Source organism: Musa acuminata, chromosome BXJ2-6 (genome assembly GCF_036884655.1).
Source record: "Musa acuminata AAA Group cultivar baxijiao chromosome BXJ2-6, Cavendish_Baxijiao_AAA, whole genome shotgun sequence".
Classification (NCBI taxonomy): Eukaryota; Viridiplantae; Streptophyta; class Magnoliopsida; order Zingiberales; family Musaceae; genus Musa; species Musa acuminata.
The window spans coordinates 33,937,545-33,957,845 of record NC_088343.1 but is presented as its reverse complement, the minus strand read 5'-3'; the positions used below and the strand labels follow the sequence as shown (position 1 = coordinate 33,957,845).

General features: G+C 38.0%; 2 protein-coding genes across 3 annotated transcripts; one reads left to right on the top strand and one right to left on the bottom strand.

Moving 5' to 3' along the window:
* The first annotated feature begins 5,731 nt into the window (after positions 1 to 5,731).
* Positions 5,732 to 10,979, top strand: LOC135615323 (uncharacterized). 2 transcript variants are annotated; one of them, XM_065113632.1, is made up of 7 exons: positions 5,732 to 5,859; positions 7,267 to 7,465; positions 7,601 to 7,792; positions 7,867 to 8,125; positions 9,568 to 9,747; positions 10,384 to 10,539; positions 10,619 to 10,979. In XM_065113632.1, the coding sequence occupies exons 3-7, from the start codon at positions 7,602 to 7,604 to the stop codon at positions 10,793 to 10,795; spliced, it is 963 nt and encodes a 320-aa protein (XP_064969704.1). In that variant the 5' UTR covers positions 5,732 to 5,859; positions 7,267 to 7,465; position 7,601; the 3' UTR covers positions 10,796 to 10,979. The 2 variants fall into 2 exon arrangements, with proteins under 2 accessions (XP_064969704.1, XP_064969703.1); XM_065113631.1 differs by having other exon boundaries at positions 7,554 to 7,792.
* A 7,289-nt stretch (positions 10,980 to 18,268) lies between these two features.
* On the bottom strand, positions 18,269 to 19,935 carry LOC103988907 (leucine-rich repeat receptor-like kinase protein THICK TASSEL DWARF1). Its single transcript, XM_009407587.3, has one exon. The coding sequence runs from the start codon at positions 19,645 to 19,647 to the stop codon at positions 18,424 to 18,426; it is 1,224 nt and encodes a 407-aa protein (XP_009405862.2). The 5' UTR covers positions 19,648 to 19,935; the 3' UTR covers positions 18,269 to 18,423.
* Positions 19,936 to 20,301: the final 366 nt, after the last annotated feature.

Sequence of the window (20,301 nt, the reverse complement as noted above, 5' to 3'; positions counted from 1 at the left end):
ATGATCCATCAACATGCGTCATTCCACAATTATTTATCGCCCTGTGTTTGCTTTCCTTCTGTCTGACTTCCAAATCATATGAATTATTGTTACACACTCCCAACCTGATTCACGTATCATAAAAAAGACAAAGAAGAAAAATCCTCATCATTTATCTTGGTTTGGCACCCGTAAATGAAGGCAGTGCACTGCCTCTACGCCAAGATCTTGTCGAGACTGGAGAACAACATTTACTCACTTGTACCCACCTTGGTAACTTGGTGAAGTTGATGGAGAAGAAGCAGTTGATGATGGTTTAGCTCTCAAAAGAAGGTGTCTCGAGTCCTCGGAACACAACAGCTCAGAAAAGAAGAAACTTGGCATTGTGGAAGATGAGTTCCTTAGGAGTCATCACTCATGTGATAATGTAGCATTTGTACACAGCCTTGGTCGTCACAGACCAGCATTCTAAGATCTTGGAAATCACGCAGGGTTTAACATATTAGTTATCTCATCGAATCAAATCATAATATTTGATATTAAATTTGACATAATATTGTATATGATTAAAGGTTTAGGTAGGAAATAACTATTCACGAATGAGATTAGAAATATCATTATGTGAGGTCAATATTAGACTATATATATTTCATGCTAAAGTCCTTGATAAGGACATTAAATCCTTAAATGAAGAAGGTTGTGGCACCCATAGCTTAACCTCATATCAATAAATTTGATATGATAAATGATTTTCTTGAAAATAATCTTCCTTTTTTTTTATTTTTTTTAATATGAAGTTATGCCCCTATTTTAAATAATACTAAAAATATACCTCACCAACCCCACCACATATTTTTTTTATCTATGTTTAATGTTTTGACTTATCACAATGAATTATTGGTCACTGTAACAAACACATTATAAAACCTACTTGAAAGTACTTAAATAATACAAGTGGACTCATAATCATAACCCAACCAATAATACTTGCTCTAAAAAATTAGTATCCTAAATGTGTATGAGCAATTACCATAGGTAATGTCACTTATAATATCTCTTAATAGTTTTATTGTGTTTTTAATACCTCAACAAAAACCTTGTAATAAATACTATTAAAAAAATATATACTAGGAACTATTTTATGCATCATACTAATATTTAATATATGTATTTATAATAGCTTATGAGCACCATCACCCAAATAAGAATAAAAAATTGGTCTATTATAATATTTTGACTATCATAATAGAAATATTATAAGAATTACTTCAAAATAATTACTGTAAATAACTCAAGTGGACTCTTAATCTTAACCAAACCAATTATAGTCCTAAAAATACAGTATTGTAATAGTCTATGAACAATCATAAAAATAAAATATTTTTATAATAGTGACTTATAGTATTTTTTTTAATAATTTTATGATATCTTTTGCACCTCAATAAAATACTATAAATGAGCCAAATAAAAAATATTATAATAATATAAAATTGAAGAGAAAAAGAAAAGTACCATTAGGCATGGTGAGGATATCTTCCTTATTATTCAAAATATGAGGTATTATTTGAGAAAAATAAAAATATTTTTTGAGGTAAAAAGCAAAAGAAAATTAAAAAAATATCTTAATATAAATTTAATAAATTAATAGATCAATTATTCTATCACATCGGCTTCCACTTGTTATGGGAATTCATTGAAGAAGGAGAATGTGTCTCTCTAATTAATTCTACTGTTCAGAGATGATGCCATGCCATGGAAAACAGCATAAACAAGTAGCGTAGGACAAGGCATTCTGGAATGGAATAAAGCCATTAAAGTAAGGAAATGAATGGTACAAAAGGAAGCATCCACTACAAACTAAAGCAGTTGGGCCAAATAAAATAAAGGCTGTGGGAACATGGAGAGAACAGGTAGTCTTCTCATTCCATTACAAGGAATGAATACTATTCTAATCAATCAATCACAAGGATTAAGCAGGTTTTATAATATATGGTACTTCTGTTAAGGAGGTTTGATTATATTATTATCCAATCTGATGAGATAATTAGTATAATAATTTTATTAAACCCAAATCACTAATTTAAGATATTTAAATTTAAACTAGGAGTAAATTAAATCGGAGTAGCATAAGTTCTATGTTCTAAAATCAGATCCTAATATAATGTAGAATTTTGATTCATGTACTCTAATCTTATTCACATATAATCTTTTTTTTTTATTTAAGTTGCTCACAATGAATAATATTAGATTGATTATCACAACATAAATATATAAAAAAAATTATATCATAACTCAAAGTTTCAATTTTTACCAGCTGTGATTACATCATGCATTACTCAACAAGATCTTCATGCCTTTTGTCTCTGGAATTCTAAGCAGGCTATGCATTTACAATAGCCATTTTGATGGATGCAATCAAGAAGATCTGCAGCATGTGAAACATGACACCAAAAACCTAAACTCTCCTTGGGTAAACACAATGTTTCTTGAAGATCACAACTCGCATGAAGTTTTGAACCAAAGTCTCAATGCCTCGTCCTCAATTTCTATGTATCGGTGGACTGATGATACACTAGCAAAGGATATCCCAAAGCATTTGCTAGTCTCAACAGTGATGCTTAGGCAGTAGTCAGACGTCACTGTCAATATGTTCAAATGTATTAGTGATCATAGGCTCAATTATTTTATTTACTTAATTAAAATTATTTATTTTTCTGTTATTTTATTTATATTTATGTATATATATATATATTATATTTAAATATGATAACAATATTATTTTAAGAAGATAAATTATAAGAGTCATTATAGACTATATTAAGAAACATTAATTGTATTGTGGTACATAAAAAAGAAAGTATTACATTGATATATAATCTCTATGATTATAGTTAGACTTAATAAGATATTATTATATTGATTGAACTTATTGACTTGTTTTAAAATTCATGATCATGTGTAAAAAAAAATTTTAAAATTTTTAGAATCTAATTAATAAAATTTTTTAAATAATTTTTTTTTGTTTATTTTATTTTTATATCTTATCAATTAACAAATCAAGTAAGATAATATTAAATTATATAGTCCTATTTCATCAGATAAGATATATTATAATTTTGATTGAATTTTGACTATTATTATTTATCAATATAAGAGAAGTCTATTCTTATCTTCCTTTAGTTTTTATTACATTATTTATAGTAATCCTATGAAAGATAAAAATAAAATAGAATACGAGTCTAGTTCTCTTTGTAGATAAGTGTTGATATGTTCTCATATCAATTGCAAAGTACGTTTTATGAATCAAATAAAAATATTCTGAATAATATCAAAAGATATGAAAAATATTATGAATCAAGATCTTCTTATAGTTTCTTTAGTGGTCAGAAGTTACTATCACATATTAAATATATTCAAATATACCGATGAATATGAGGACTATAATTATGACTAAGAAAACGATGAGATCTTACTAATATTGAGTCGGCATGTTTAAATGAATATTATTATTGATTTTTTACTTATTTAATTAAAGTTATTTTATTTTTATTATTTTATTTATATTTATATATACATATAATATTTAAACATAATAATAAGATTGTCTTGACAAGATAAATTACAAGGGTCATTATAGATTATATTAGAAAAGTCTAGTAAAATGGTACATAGAAGAGAATATGATATTGATGATATACAACTATCATGACTCGCATTGATAGTTGGATTTAATAAAATATTATTATATTAATTAGATTTATTGATTTTAAAAAAAAAATCATGACCATATGTAAAATACTTTTAAAAATTTTTAGAATCTAATTAAATATAATTATTTTTTGAATAATTTTTATTTTATTTATTTTAATTTTTAATTCTTTCTTGTATCTTATCAATTAATGGATCAAGTCAAAAAATGTTAGATTATATTATCCTATTCAATTAGATAAGATATATTATGGTTTTTGATTGAGTTCTAATTATCGTTATTGATCAATATAAAATAAATCTATTTATGATAAGATTATTAAGAGATGACCTTAATAGAGGGAATCTCGTAATTATCTATTCTAGGCTATCTATTCTCCTATATAAATAGATAAGAACTCCTAACGATTTTAGATTCTGATATTAAATTTATTTCGTATAATAGCATGATTATAATTTTATATTTATAATTTTCGTACCGATCAAAAATCATTATCACATATTAAATATGTTCAAATGTATCGGTGAACATAGCCAGTTATATCATCGAAATATCCTAATCTAAACAAATCCTCCAAGATTTATCTTATTCCTTTGTGTACACTATCAACTCAGTTAATCATGGTTAATAAACATAATATCCAATTTACTCTCACAATAAAAATGATCACGAACTTTGAATTTCCTTAGAAGTCTACTACCATTAATTCGGACTTAAACTTATTAGGTTAGCTATATCAGTAAATATAATAGAACTGACTTATACGTCATGAGGATGAAAAATCTTGGATCGGTTTACAAGGGTTTGAAGAATCTATTATCATTAATTTAAATTTAAATATTTTAAACCAATTATTTAAGTTTAATAAGGTAATGTGTCAATTGTATAATCGGATAATATTATGACAATATGAAAAAATTATTATTAGTAGTGCTAATCTTTAGCTGATCATTGTCACTCTTGCTTCACTTACTCATCCCTAAGTCAAGCACTTCAATACAATTTGTTTACACTGAAAGTATATATGACTATAATACATTCAGTTTAGTCCCATATCAAAAATTAAAAAAATCTTAAATTAATTTATAAAGATTTAATGAATCCACTATTAATAATCCGAGCTTAAATAATTCAGTCAAATATTGAAAATAAAAAAGAGACTTAAATTAATTTATAAAATTTGATGATTTCAATATTATTAATCTAAGCTTACAAATTTTGGGTCATTTGGTTATAGATCCATCGAAGTTAATGTCCATCCAACTTAATAGATTAGTCATCCAATCAGATCAAACCTAGTGAGTGATTAACTCAGTAGATTTCCTATGCATGAATTATATTAGGATTCGACATCAAGCTATGAGATTATAATAACCTAGTTCAGTTTTACAATAGACTAAGATTTCTTTATAAGGACTTGATAATAGAATATTATTAACTTTGATTTAAATATTTTGAATTGCATAATCAAAAAGTGAGAAAATTATGTTATTTTTGAGAAAATTATGATATTTTTGTACAACAAGAAACCAAAAAATAGAGAGAAATTATGATATGTATGTATATGTATATATATGTATATACATATATGTATATACTATATAGATACATATACACACACACATATATATATATATATGTATATATATGTGTGTGTGTATATTTATACATATATATACATATATACATACATATATATATGTATATATATATATTTATATTTATATATATAGGAGTGGTTATATTATCTGAAGAGATACCCATGTGAATTGAAAGGAATAAAATTAAAAGAAAAATTAGAAAAGAAAGGGATAAAGAGAGGGAATTGGATAATGTACACTAAAGAAAAGATTTATTTGTTTTTAAAATAAAATACTCTGATAAACTGGAAATATTAGAATGTCGTATTGTCGGATGAACAAACCGCACCCGTCAAGAATTCGGTCTTATTTTTTCGACGGGACGGACCGGACCGGTCCGGGCCGGATAACCACGGAAATCGAACAGCCCATTGGCCCCCAATCCACCTTCCCACGCCCCGCCCCGCTCTCTCTCTCTCTCCAAGAAAACCCTCCCCGTACTTAGTACGAGAGCTCTGACCTTTGACCTTCCTCTCATTCTTGCAACCGGAGCAGGCGGAGAGTTCGAGAATGCCGATCCTTGTAGCTCAGGTAATCCCTGCCTCCCACCCACCATTCTCGCCTCCCGTCTTCTTCTTGAATTGATCGTGCGAGCTCAGTTCACGTCTCATGTGGATCCCAAGTTAGATTCCTTCTTGTTGACTCCTTTTAGTTTTTCTGCGAACCACGAAAGCGCGGCTTTTGGGAGCGGAGCTTGTGCTTTGATTCTGGTGCTTGTAGAGCTTAGCTAGAAGTAGAGCTTCGAATGTGGTTGATGGCTGGAAGCAGCAATTATTGTCATTGTGAACCTTTTCTTCGGGAGCTTGCTGTTATCTTTAGCACACGAACATAAAAATGTTGTCTTTTTACAGAACACAACAGTCTGATCAACAGGAAGGTGCAGTAAGAGCAAGCGGTACTCCTTGGGATGTCGCATGATAAGGTCTTTATTTCTCAGTTAAAAGATATGAATTTTGTGGATCTTCTGTGTCGTATTAAGCAGAGAAAATATGGATGGTTGCGAGAACTGATTAATATTTGAAGGTGGGAACGATAAAAAAGGGGAAAAGGAAAATCGATTTGGGATGATGTTGGAGTTTTTATTGTGATAATGTGTCTGCATGTGAAGACGGGAAGAAAAAGGATGGGAATGGAAGTTAGTTCTTGGGCCTTGGGCTAGGAAGGAGTGATTGTCAGCTAGCTATTAGATAACATTATATGCCAATTGGATTTTATTCTTTTCTGCATTTGTTCTTAAACATTTTTAGCATAAGGCCCCATGAAGAAACATGATAAAATCATAGGTTTCCTTCTTTGGCATCATATGCTTGTTCCAATCTTTGTTAATCTGTATTAAGATCTATCCAACTAGTTATGCTAGCAAAGATCCTCCACTGTCATTGCTTTTAAAAAGAAAAAAAATTCCTTTCTAAGAAAAATCCATTTGCTATCTTGTCTAATACTGAGTAGTTTTCCATAGTGCAAAGAAATACTTGAGCATTGCTGGCCTGCACCAAAAATGTAATTTTTGTTGACATGCCCTGTGCCTGTGACACGCTGGGATGGAAGGGCATGACATCTGTTATTAGCTGAGATGAGCCAACAATATGCATGAATTGTTGATACATCCTTAGTATGACAGAGTACAGAGATTCATCCTTGGTACAACATAGACTTCAGTGCTGGCACAGTATGCCATGGTTGTAAAACTCGGATCTTCCTAATTAAATTTCAAACCATAATTCATATAATGGGCAAAGGAGTGATCTTGAGAAGTTTAGCTATCTTTCACAAGCATCGCTGAAATATCATATTCGCATTCCTCCTTCCCACTGATTTTTTTTTGTAGAATCTTCTGTTTCTTGTTTCCCACCTATTATGGCGAAATCAAATGTGATATAAGAACATAATCCTGGATCTAATTTGTCACTTATGGCTCTTTTATATGTTTTTAAACAGAATCTTATCGGTGCCCTGGAATCATTCTCAATATTTATATAGCATTTGCTCCACCCTGCTTATGCAATATCATATATTGATCAAAGCTGTTATTGTGAAATTATCGACAAGCATGATTGGAGTTGATGGATTATCTGCAAGAGACAGGACAAGAAGTTGCATAACATAGTTATGATTCTTCTTGATCATGCAAGACATGGTATTTTCACTTTCCCATAATGGTAGTTTGATTTGATGCTAATTTTGTTCCAATTAAATTTACCTGACTGTCAATGATGCATTTGCAGAATGCATATTCAATTAAGACTTCAACATGTTTACATTTTCCACTTAGGATGGCTCTTGTCCTCTTTGTCACAATGTTTGGTGCCTATACCTGCTACATCTGTTTGAATCAGATTTCTGTTGAAAGATCAAAGAGTATGCTATTTGGTACCATAGTTACACGAAATCAATGCGAGATTCATGCCATCCCACCTGAGGAGATCCCTTATGTGCATTTTCCACAACCAAAAACTTATAGCAGGTGCACTTTTCATTGTTATACTGCTTTTGAATTTGATCATCCTTTAGTCTAATGCATGCTGCTGATGTAATCAGGGATGAATGCTCATGCACTCCTGTAAGGTTCTTTGTTATTTTGTCCATGCAAAGATCCGGCAGTGGGTGGTTTGAGACATTGCTAAACAGCCATCCAAATATCAGCTCAAATGGGGAGATTTTTTCTGCCGCAAGAAGAAGAAATAATATCTCAACCATTATAAACACATTAGATAAATTGTATTCCTTGGACTGGTTTAGTAGTGCTGCAAAAAATGAATGTGTTGCTGCAGTGGGATTTAAGTGGATGCTGAATCAGGTCTGGATATTTCTTGCCGTATTTATTATCATCTCCTTTGTTGTGACTTTGCTGATCTGGGTGACCTGAGGTATTAATGAAATTATATTAAAAGTTTGGTGCCTAGTGATATCCTGTGACTTGATCAGAACTTTAGAATGTCAGGTATCCATGCCAATGAAATGATATAAAAATGCTAGAGGTAAAATGTTCATGGAGTGCAATATTTAATGGAAAACGAGAATGAATGCAGACAGAAATAGCATAACACCTTAATCCAAAGTTGCAATATAATAATTATATTAGGAAAACTGAGAACCTGTCTTCGGTATGTGTAAGACCAAATTGTTTGCAACCTGACTAGCACAATTCTCAAAATAAATGGGTCTAGGTGATATGGCAAGAGTAGCTATAGTAGTAATTCTCAACAACCATAGAATTGGTGTCAGCCTTGGTATAGTATGCTACCTAAGGTTCAAAGATAAATGATGTGTTATTCACTGGCTTTTCAAGATATAAGAGACTTTTTATTGACTATTGTGTAAAAGGTAAAATTTTATTCTGGAGTATTTAGTATGTTTGCTTATAGACCCTTTGAAATTTCATACTATTAGGAATGCTGCAGAAGGGATGCTTCAGAATTTTCATGCTAAAAATATTATTGCTTGTATGACATCTAATTAGGGTTGAATAACCTTGGTCTCATGGAGGCGAAAAAACCAAATTTACAGTGTTATTTACTCGAAGAGTGATTTACAGGGATATTTGCACTAAATGGAAACTTTATCATGCAAGATTAAGTTAATTGATAATCCAGCTTGAGATGTACCTGAATCATACTACTAATCCTATAAGTAGCAAGGAGCTACTTTCCTTCCTAGAGTAGGAATTTAACCCTAGTTTGAAGAAATGTACCTGACTGTTATCACTATAACCTAGAGGGGATTTAAATGAGGCCTTTGATGAAAGATATCCATTTTAATTTGTAATATTATGCCTGCTCTGTATTGCCATAGCTAGATTCCCTATATAAAAATTAAGAATCCTTATGCCATCGAAGCAACCTTGCATCATTGTGTGACCAGTTCCATATATGCAGTGTCTTGACTGTCATATAACCTTTTTATGGTCTGTGTAAGAATTCCATGTCAGTTAGAGGCAAGGGGTCTTTTCATATAGTATATGCATTTCGTTAGGTTCTTATGTTTTCATGTAAGTTTGATTTAGGCAACTGTTTTGAATTAATTTTGTTTGTGATTTATAAATGTCACGTAGTTCAATTAAAAATGCAACTTCTTGAGGAACAAACTTATCCACATTTCAAAATGTAACTTAAATTCTTTATGAACTTGACTATGAGGCTTAGATATGTTTGCCAAATACTTTTTCCTATTCAAGCTTAGAATACAGTAATGCTGACTTGGATGATTTACATGTATGATTATTGCTTTATGATGTGTCAGGGAGTCATGGATCATCACAAAGAGATACTTGATTATTTCAAGTTGAAGCATGTTTCTATCATTTTTCTTTTTCGGAGGAACATCTTACGAAGGCTTATTTCTTTGCTCGCTAATGATTACGATAGATATGCAAAGCAGCTAAATGGTATTCACAAATCACATGTTCATTCAACAGAAGAGGTCTCACTCTCTCTATCATGCCACTGTCATCTATATGTGATATAATATTTGCTTCATTTGTCCTCAATTTCTTTCTCAGTAATGGATACTGCATGAGTCTCCATGACTTAAGATCTTACTTAATTGCTCTTTTCTTTAGCTACTGAGAGTATCTGAAAGTAACAGACATGTATCCTTTACACACATCAACACACACACATATTCCTCTACTTTCTTATTCTTCCTCTCATATGGCTACCTTGTCAGCCTACTATCTCTCCTCTTACCCTTTCCCTTTAAAAGGTTGACAAACTTACTAGAATTGGTTAAAACTGGCCATCTCTGCTGAGTTTGGTTCTCTGTTTAGTTCCAACCAAAGAAAAAATGAAAAGCAAAGTGAAATGACTAATTACATAAAAAAAAAAAAAAGATAAGGTATAAATTAGAGATTGGACTTTGACATTTGAATTTGATTTATTTGTCCTAGATGTTATCCATAGTTAATTCATTGATGTAGTGTTTCTAACAATCTTAAATTTTATGTGTATCTAAAATTTTCTTTTACAAACTTGTCTTATATTTGAAGCCTTGACCTCTTAATACTTCATATAAACCACATTCCTAATATTTGTTGTATGCCTCAAATGCAACCTGCAGGCTGAGGTTCTGGCACGATTCAAGCCCACAATCAATGTGGCAGTTCTGATGGCCAATTTCAGCTATGTTGAGAGGACGATAGCCGATTGCCTGCATTTCTTTAGCAGCATGCGCCACATTGTATTGTATTACGAAGAGATCATCGGCAATCAAAATGTCAGGAAAAACAAAATCTTCTATGATAAGGCTTGTTTTGAGTCTTTGTTGGTTGACTTTAATATTGCTCTTTGTGCAGGCTTTATCTCATGTACAAGAATTTCTCAGTGTTCCTGAGAGGAAATTAGTGAGTCGGCAAGTGAAGATTCACACCAGGCCCCTACCAGAGCAAGTTACAAACTGGGAAGATGTTTCCAAGATGCTCAATGGGACACGGTATGAGCATTTTCTTGGGCATTCTGATTATGGTGGATAATGTTTAAATGCCAATTTAATTCATGTTCAGATTAGTTGGTTAGCACAGTGTGATGAAATTCTTGAAAGTATCATTCTTGGTGATTGAGGAGTACAGTTTCAGTGACAAAATGTATTTGTTAGATGAAATAACCTGTTAACGAAAACAGGTGTTTTAGTTTCAGATAAAATGATTCTGCTGTCAACTCCTGAAAGGCATCAGGGGAAAAGATTTCCCTGCTGGTCCTTTTTCTTCCCTTTTTGAACTACCTAAAAGCACAAGATGATTGTTGAAATTTGAGAATATACTTCCAATTAAGGTTATAAATACCAGTAGGATCAAATATGTTTCAAACTGTATTCATGGATCTGCTCAAGTACTGATATTGAAACACATAACTCAACATTAGTCAATATATTATTCATTTAATTATTTTATTTAATGATATTTGGATGATGTAGATCAGTATATCATTCTTGTTAAGTTACAGAAATAGTTATTTGATCGTTATTTAAACTGTTGGCTATGATAAATCTATATGGGCAAAGTATTAAATAAGGGGGGGTTTAAATTGTTGATGTGACCCAGCAATGTTAAATTTTGGCTGAGCTCCATCTCCTCAAGATGAATCATACAGCCAAGAATGATGGAGCTTGTGCTCCATCCATAAGTAAAGATTTCATAGTAGTCTTAATAGGCAATGTTAAATTTTGGCTGAGCTCCATCTTCTCAAGATGAATCATACAGCCAAGAATGATGGAGCTTGTGCTCCATCCGTAAGTAAAGATTTCATAGTAGCCTTAATAGACCATGCATTTCTCTTAGAATATTCACTTGGGAGACCAGTGCCACTCATGGAAACAACCTTTTTGGAGTTAGAGATAAAATTGTATACATTGACTGTCCCAGATCGTGCATGAGTAAGAGTCTCGTGGTGTCGCAGACAAAGCTGTAAACGGAGTATTTGATGTAATGTTTACGTACGTCCATGTCTTTTGGTTTTGTTCATGCTTTGCACAGTATGTACATGTAGAAAGCTGGCAGTAGGCTTGATAGCTCCATTTTGGTTAGTTTTGGTGGTCGTTTCAGACTTATAAACGCAGGTTGTGTGCAATCATCGCGTAAAGGCAAAATTGCCTAGAGACATGCTATTTAAGTTGCCATTTTAGGGGTTTTCTAGCTCCGTAGAATGGTGCGGAGTGTTAGCTAGCACAACGCCCAAGAGCTACTCGGGTGGCACATTGCTGGATGGGCCTTTCAAGTATTGTCGAGGGTTGGTTCGCTGCATTGTTATGTAGTAGTGTCATGTGGGCACTAGTGGGGACTTTGGTTTGTGATAGATCATCTTGGACCTTTTGTCATGCGATCGTTCAGAGCTTGCGAAGTCTATATTTGTAATTTGTATTGGCTATCAAGTATTTATTGAAACGACCGCTTATGGATCCCGAGTCAAACGCTTTCTTTAACTCATCTTCTCTTTTGTAGGTCATTAAGGGACCATAAGAGGTTTTAGGGAGATCCTTTGTGGACGAATATGCAAGGGTGCTGCACGACTTAAGTAAAACCAGCTAAGTCTATGACATGTGGTATTAGAGTTGGACAAGCACACCTAGAAACACTTGACATGCAAACGTAGGGGACCTAACGGGGTTGCGTTGAGGGTAGCCAGCATTCACGACTGTTTAGGGAAAACAGGTGTTGAGGTGTAGGGAAAGGAGTCGCTCAGAGGAGCGGACCTCCGAGATTGGCATTCAGAGGAATGTCCAACCCTTCGCGTGAGAGGCACCACGAGGACAAACGAGCTGGGAAGAATGCGTAGTGCACAAAGGTTGGGATGGCTGAGTTTGAGCTACGACTTGACGTTGGCAACCAAACTTGACGGTGCTTAAGGCAAGAGGGGTGCTTGGCAAAGGATGAGACCGTGCAAGGTAAGATGGGTTGCTCAGCGACCGAAAGAGTTGTGTAAAGCTCACAGAGGTGAGAAGAATTGCTAACTCGAAAAATTCAGTACTCATGCAAGGGCGCTTGTATGCGGGGACAAACTATTTGTGGCTATCCCAAGGCGACTGAAACTCGTCGCTATGGAGCATTAAAACTTTCTCTTTAGCATGAGAAGGATATGTCCGTAGGAGGTTGAAGTGTACAATAAGTTCAACATGTTGTTAGGCCGTGAGAGGTGAAATGGGGGCTATATTGGCGAAGAGTCACAATCGAGCAAGTGCGTTTGTGAGGGTAGAACAATGCATAGTTTGTTTAGCAAGGCGGATTAGTCCAAGGAGATGATGGTCTCCGAAACTTTTAGAGGGAAGGATACGAAGAGGAAAGTTGTTCCAACGAGATAGATATTAAAGAGGGAGAATCATATACAACGGATTGTACATGTTGAGAAATGGTACCTTAAGATAATAATTTCACAAAGCTCAACGAATCGAGTGAGCAACGAGGAGTCGTCGCTTAATCTCATATGAGGTAATCCATTGGTGGATGCATTGCGAGATCAAGTGGGAGAGCAACCCAAGGCAACACCAGATGAAGGCACTCTTGGAGCCGGTGTGGAAATCGGACTCAACGGAGAGTTGACCCATGGAATGGTGGGCATAAGGGTCACTATCAACTCAATGCAAACCGAGGGATGGAGCAACTTGGGTGAACTTGGTGAAGTGCCCAAGCCGCATGAAGGAAGTCGACATAAAAGATGGAACATAGAGCGAAGGCACGAAGCTTTCCCTAGACAGAGGTCAAGACATGAACTCTTACAGAGGTAAGAGCGGGATCATGTTGTTCCATGAGTCCCTCATTCTGATAAAGCAAACTTATCTTGTATGGTGCTAAAGACGAAGGGAGCTTCGAGACACATACACCTTATCTCGGAAAAGCATTTGACGGAGGAATTAAGGCAATTCGACTTGCGAAGGCGAATTTAGGGTCAGAAGGTCTTAGCACAGGGCAAGAGGATGCGAAGGTAGGTACTCTTGAAGAATATGTCGCAGTGCTGCCATTCGAGTTGCTACAAAGGAAGCGGTGCATAGTGGAGATTGTGCTAGGGGAGGTAGAGGCCTAGAATCCAGACAATGACACACCAACTTCAGCGAAATCGGTGGCCTTCGGGAGTTTCTAGGCGACGAACTGTCCTAGAGTTGTGCTTCGTCCGGGTGTGACCCAAGAGCGGGTGGACAAAGTTCAATTGCTAAAGGAGCGAACATAATCCAAGGTGGCGGAGGCCATGTAATGTGCTGGCAGAGGCCACACATGGAGAGATCGCAGTCCGAGTTCATCCCATAAAGATCAGAATACAATGGAGATATCACCAGGTGGCAACATAGTAAAACGAATCGTGGTGGAACATTTCGAGGCAATATGACATAAGTAGGAGATGTCCTACGAGGGATTGGATCATATAGAGGTATAATCAGGAGCTATTGGGAGCTTTATTATGGTGAACAATACGAAGGCAAGAAGGGCTATGGATTTAAGGAGTGAATGTCATAGTACCGCACAAGCGGGTCTTCCATGCGTGCATCGAATGTTGTATCGAAGGAAAGCCTTGGTCATCAGCATATAGGGGCTATGCACCATCGAGAGAGAAATTCGAGTGCAAGTACTATTGAGTCTCATGGGTAGGGCTTGATTATACAGAGGTATGATCAGAGCGGTTGGAGAGTTGGATTACTTTAGAACTTATATTCACATAAGAGAGCCCGATAAGTTAGAGGATAAAGCCGAGTAAGCGAACATTGCTACCAAGAAAGCTAAGGAGAACAGAATCAGCGCGAGCCCTGCAACATGATGACGGAGGCTATGCATGAGAGTTGTAGTCTGTCTTTCCATCGACCAAGGGGAATTGCTCGTAAGACATAGTGGTGTTGAAGCAAGTGGTTAAAAGGAGCGAGGAAGCAACGAGTCCAGAGGGACTCAGCTACCAAATCCAAGCATCGGTTATAATAAAGGTGGACTTGGAGGAGTGTCACAGTGTCGTAGAGGCGGATCTACCGATCGCGAAGAAAGGGATGTAGATGCGAGGCAGCAGATAGTAGGGTCATGGGCATGGTAGCGCTATGGTACCATTGAGGCGAGAGTTATGTGAAATCATCAATCCCTTGCTTTCATGGAGGGAGAGTGCTTGGTTGTGAAAGGGGTCGAGAAGGTGGAGAATATAGAGGTAAACTCCAAGTATCGAAACAAAGTTGAAGGGTAGAGGATAGGAAACTTCGTAAGATTGGTGTCAACAGACTTCTCATCAAGATAGACAAAGGTGGAGGGCTTCGAGTCGATGCAGCAATGCTCGACCAAGTAACGAAGTAGGCAGTATGCTGTGTTGTACTTTTTCTACTCGGAGGATTAGGCAGTAGAAATGATGGAGAAGACGGTTCAATCCCAGAGGCGATCAAAACTAGTGGAGACTTGCTCCAAGTTAGGGCAAAATTTTGCTCTTTTCTGATAAAACTTCTTGCATTCTAGAAGTTCGATGATAGTGAGAAGGTGAATCGTAGTAGCTAACTCAACACAATGAGTGCAAACACTTCGAGTGCTTCGGGAGTGTGAGTAAAGAGTAGGTGAAGGCTAGTAACCAGCTTGATGCGTGGAGTATAATCCTCGAGGAGGTGCGCGAAGTAACATTGCCTTCTCAACTCTTAAGAAAATGGGCAAAATTGAGTATCACAATTCTCTTATTTATTAAGTAGAGGAGCTTTGCATAAGTTTAAAGACCATTCGAAGAAACTTAGTGGAAGACAATAGTGGTCAAATCCTCACCAATGGTGATCGATGCTATCGAGAGTAGACTTTTCGCTTCATTTACCAACAGATTGTTAATCAAAAGTGAGTGATGCAAACCTACTTAGAGGCGACAATTAAGTGAAAGAGGAATCGATGGGCAAATTTTATGGAGGAAAGACCCCAAAACCTTCAAAGTCTACAATGCGATGTTCTTTAAGCTCCAACAGACATCTACCCAGTTCAAGCAACATAAGACGTTTAAGAGATGGGTACATAACAAGAAAGGTCTTTTCTTTCATTTGAAGGATTCGCAAGAACCAACAAGGATTAGCACAACTCGATCGACCCCACACTAGAGTCAGTCATTGGCGAGTTGAAATAGCATGGCGGATCAATGTTCGACTACTCAACAACAGCGGCAGAGTGCAGTTGGGAGCCAAGAGGCACTTTGCAGTTGGAGCAAAAGATTGAAGATTCAGGAAAGGCGAGGAGATACAGCGTCCACAAAGGCTTCGACGAGGACGTCGAAGGAATAAGTGGGGGAGAATGTTACGGATAAAGCTGTAAACGAGGTGTTTGATGTCCGTGTCTTTCGGTTTTGTTCATGCTTTTCACAGCATGTAGAGGGTTGGCAGTTTGCTTGACAGTTTCATTTTAGTTGGCTTTGGTGGTCGTTTCAGGCTTGTAAACGTAAGTTATCTGCAGTCATCACGTAGAGGCAAAACTGCCTAGAAATATGCCATCCAGACTGTCATTTTGGGGGTTTTCTAGCTTCATAGAATGGTGCAGAGTGTTAGTCAGTACAACACGTAGGAACTACCTGGGTGGTATATAGATGGATGGGCCTTTGGGGTATGGTTCGCTGCGTTGTTCCGCAGCAGTGTCATCTGGGCGCTAGCGTAGACTTTGGTATGTGGTAAATCATCTTGGAGCCCATGTGACCGTTCAGAGCTTGCGAAGTCTATGTTTGTAATTTGCATTAGTTATCAAGTGTTTGTGTATCTTGAGTTAAACGTTTTCTCTAACCTGTCTTTTCTTTTGTAAGTCGTTAAGAGACCATAAGAGGTTTTGGAGAAACTGACCCATTGCGGATGGACATACAAGGGTGTTGCAAGACATAGACAAAACCAATTCGGATACATCCTTTTTTTTTTTTTTTAATGTGGGAACATAAACTGAAGATAGCTATTACAAATAGATATACCCAAGAAAATATGATCAATTAACCAACAAATCAAATTCCTAGCAATCTTTAGTCATGCTGAATATGGATCGGGCTCCTGCAGTGAAACTAATATGTCATGTTGGCATCATGAGATGAACAGCATAAACTGATACATACTCATCATTTAGCAAACAAACAAGTTTGTCATCCTGACACTGCAGAACATGCCATTTAGGTTTGAACCCCTGGCAGCGGTTTAAGCAGGCAATCAAGGCTGCTATCTTTTAACAGATGAATTTTTTACTAGGTTTGAACATGGATCAGGCTCCTGCAATGAGCCTAATATGGTGTGTGGGCATCATGAGATGAACAGCATAAACTGAGACATACCCATGATTTAGCAAATAAATAAGTTTGTCATCAGGCACTGCAGAACATGTCATTCAGGTTTCAACCCTTGGCAGCAGATTAAGCTGGCAATCAAGGCAGCTATCTTTTAACAACATGAGTTTTTTCTTATGATGAGGAGCTTTTTTTCCTTGCTAATATTATTACTATATTCTACAAGAGTGCTTAAGATATGACTAAGGATGAGCCAACTGGTAAACAGAATGATATAATGGGTGTGCAGAATCTAGTGCCACTTTGTGCTGACATTTTATTGATTGAGAAGTAAAAAGATGTACATGTCCATCATAAGAATCACTGTCTGTCAACTCATTTCAGCAGTGAAAGCACATTTTGTTATGTGTTTTGTGGGTCAATTCTGATCATTCTTATTACTATTCTGCAAGAATGCTTAAGATACAGGATGTATACAATGAATGTGCAGAATCCACTGCCACAGTGCTGACATCCACTGATTGAAAAGTAAATAGATGTGCATGCCCATCATAACTACTCCCTTTCAACTCATGCTCAGCAATGAAAGCACATTTGTTATGTTCTTGGTCAATCCTTGTTCAGTGGAGGCAGAACCATCTCAAGTGAAAGTACCCTTGCAAATTCTTGATGCACTTTACCTTAAATTTCTCCTCCTTTCTTCCTCTCTTTACATCTAAGAAGCATGTCAAACTTTGCAATGTCTTCAATCGAGGATAGATTCAATTAAAGCATGCAATTTTGTGTATAGTAGTTTCTACCCACAGTGGATTGGGTTCATCCTTGTTCATATATATATATAAAAGAAAGGAAACTCTCATTCTTTCCTTTTTTTTTTTCTTCTTTTAGACCATTTCTTCTTTAACTCGTTAAGAGGCTTAGAAAGAGAGAGATTGGTCAGGAATCTTGTTTCAATAAATTCTATGTATTTAAGATATACAAATGAATTGCACAGAGAGTGTGTGAAGATATGATCTTATTAGACTTGTTTAATTAATTATCAAAACAATTGATATTATTCAAAATTCAATTGGTCATATCAAAGTCAATTCATTTTATTGATATATATATATATATATATATATATATATATATATATATATATATATATATATATATATATATATATATATATATATATTCTTCGCTTGATGCATTTCCTACTTACCAAGAGTTGATTTGTGATTTGGAGCCTCAACATAAGTTGGTGATTGAGGTTTCAATCCAAAGAATTGAGCTCAACTGACAGTCTACATTGCATCATTAGTACTTCAACCTAAACCTTAACTCACAAAACTAATCAAAGAATGTTGTCAACGTTTACACAAAAAGGACTTCTTTTCTACTTCGTCTCCTTCTCGGGCGGCGGCGGCGGCGGCGAAAGCCATTAGCCTCTCCAGTCGGGACACTGGTCGACGGGGCGCATCCTCTGATTGCCGGCCTTGAGCGGACAAGGTGCGTCGAAGGGCGGTGCCATGCAGTTGTACTGCAGGCACAGCGACGCCCCCACCGGGATGGTGGCCGCCGCCGCAGGGCCGATCTCGAGCCCGGTGAGGAAGTTGTGCTGGAGGTAGAGCAGCTGCATCCCGTTGGTGAGCCCCTGCACCAGCCGGCTGGGCACCTCACCGGTGAACCGGTTGTTGTTAAGGTAGAGCCGCCCCACTGCGGCCAGCTGCGGCGGCAGGCGCCCCCACAGCCGGTTGTAGCTCAGGTCCACCACCGGGATGATCACGTCCCCATCGGGCGCCACCGGCCCGGAGAAGGCGTTCCGCTGCAGCTGGAGCTTCGCGAGCGGGAGCGCGAACACGCTCCCGGGGATGGGGCCCTGGAGCTGGTTGGAGCTGAGGTCGAGGAAGTTGAGGCGGGTGAGGCAGGGGAGGACGGCGTCCACGGCGCCGGTGAGCGCGTTGGAGCCGAGGGCGAGGTACTGTAGGGACGGCGGCAGAGGCGGCACGGGGCCCGAGAGCTGGTTGTGCTTAAGGTCGAGGCGGAGGAGGGCGCTGGAGGAGTCCGGGAAGGGCGGGAGGGGCCCGGAGAGCTGGTTGTGGCAGAGGATGAGGTTGGAGAGGGCAGGAGCGGCGGCGAAGGCCGTGGGGACGGGGCCGGTGAGCTGGTTGTAGCTAAGGTCGAGGGTGCGGAGGTGGGTGAGGGCGCCGAGGGTGGGAGGAATGGGCCCGGAGAGGAGGTTCTTGCTGAGGGCGAGGAAGCGGAGATCGGAGCAGCGGGCGAGGGCGTCGGGAACGGGGCCCGTGACGCGGCCGGGGACGAGGGAGAGCTCGGCGAGGGCGGAGAGGCGGCCGAGGGCGGGATCGAGGCGGCCCTGGAGACCCGGGGAGCCCGCGCGGGGGTCGCCCAGAGCTAGCGCCACCACGCGGTCCCCGTCGCATAAGACCCCGGAAAAGGTGCAGGGGTCGGCGGTGAAGTCCCATGCCGCGAAGAAGCTCGACCCGGGCATGTCCTCGAGGCCCTTCCGGATCGCCTGCAGCGCCAGGAAGTCCACCGGGTCAAGAATCCCCACCACGCCCGCCGACGCCAACACCATCGACCACAATGAGACCAACAAGAGGCGGCGAGGTCTCAGTAAGCAGTGGCACTCCATCGTCGTCGTCATCGCCCTCTGCTTTCCTTGTTTGAGTTCCTGAAGTAGAGAAGAAGGGGGAGCTAATAAAGAGTTAGGGGGGGGGTGATGGGATGTGGGTGTGCGTGAAAGGTGCGGGGAGGGGAGCTACAGCTTTTCTTGGTTGGGTGATTGCTTTCTCGTGTGGGAGGGCGTGAGCGCTTTAATGGCGGAACTGCAGAGAGAGAGAGAGAGAGAGAGGGGGGGGGGCGTGAATGGCTTCTTTAGCTCTTGTTCTTCTTCTTCGTCTTCTTCCTTTTCTTTGTTGTCTGATGAGCGATCGTGTGAGATGATGGAGGCAATGGACCCTCTCGCCTCGTTTGTGCAGTATAGACGTGAAGGATCGCGTTCTTTCTTTTAATGATTATTTCACTTGTCTTCTTCTTTCTTTTATTATATTACCTACCGTGGTGTGGTCTGGTGTCATAAACGGCTGTCCGAGCCAGGTGGCTCGGCGAGGAAGGCCGTTGACAGACGAGCCGGCGAGGGTCACGTGAGCCTCGGCCCACACCGACACGTCGGTGGGGGTGGTGGCGTTGGCCTGCCAGGTCCAGCCCAGGTGGGACCCATTGATTGGGCCCCCTATGTCTTTGACTTCACAAGGCAGGGAAGCCTGCGGTATCGCTCTTTGACGTTTCTCCCTCTTTC

What these genes read in the sequence shown, in the direction of transcription:
- LOC135615323 (XM_065113631.1), top strand. An exon ending in CAACCAAAAACTTATAGCAG is followed by an intron (nt 7,793 to 7,866) that starts GTGCACTTTTCA and finishes TGATGTAATCAG; the next exon opens with GGATGAATGCTCATGCACTC. An exon ending in ATGTTCATTCAACAGAAGAG is followed by an intron (nt 9,748 to 10,383) that starts GTCTCACTCTCT and finishes TGCAACCTGCAG; the next exon opens with GCTGAGGTTCTGGCACGATT.
- LOC103988907 (XM_009407587.3), bottom strand. Translation starts at nt 19,647, where the DNA reads ATGACGACGACGATGGAGTGCCACTGCTTACTGAGACCTCGCCGCCTC.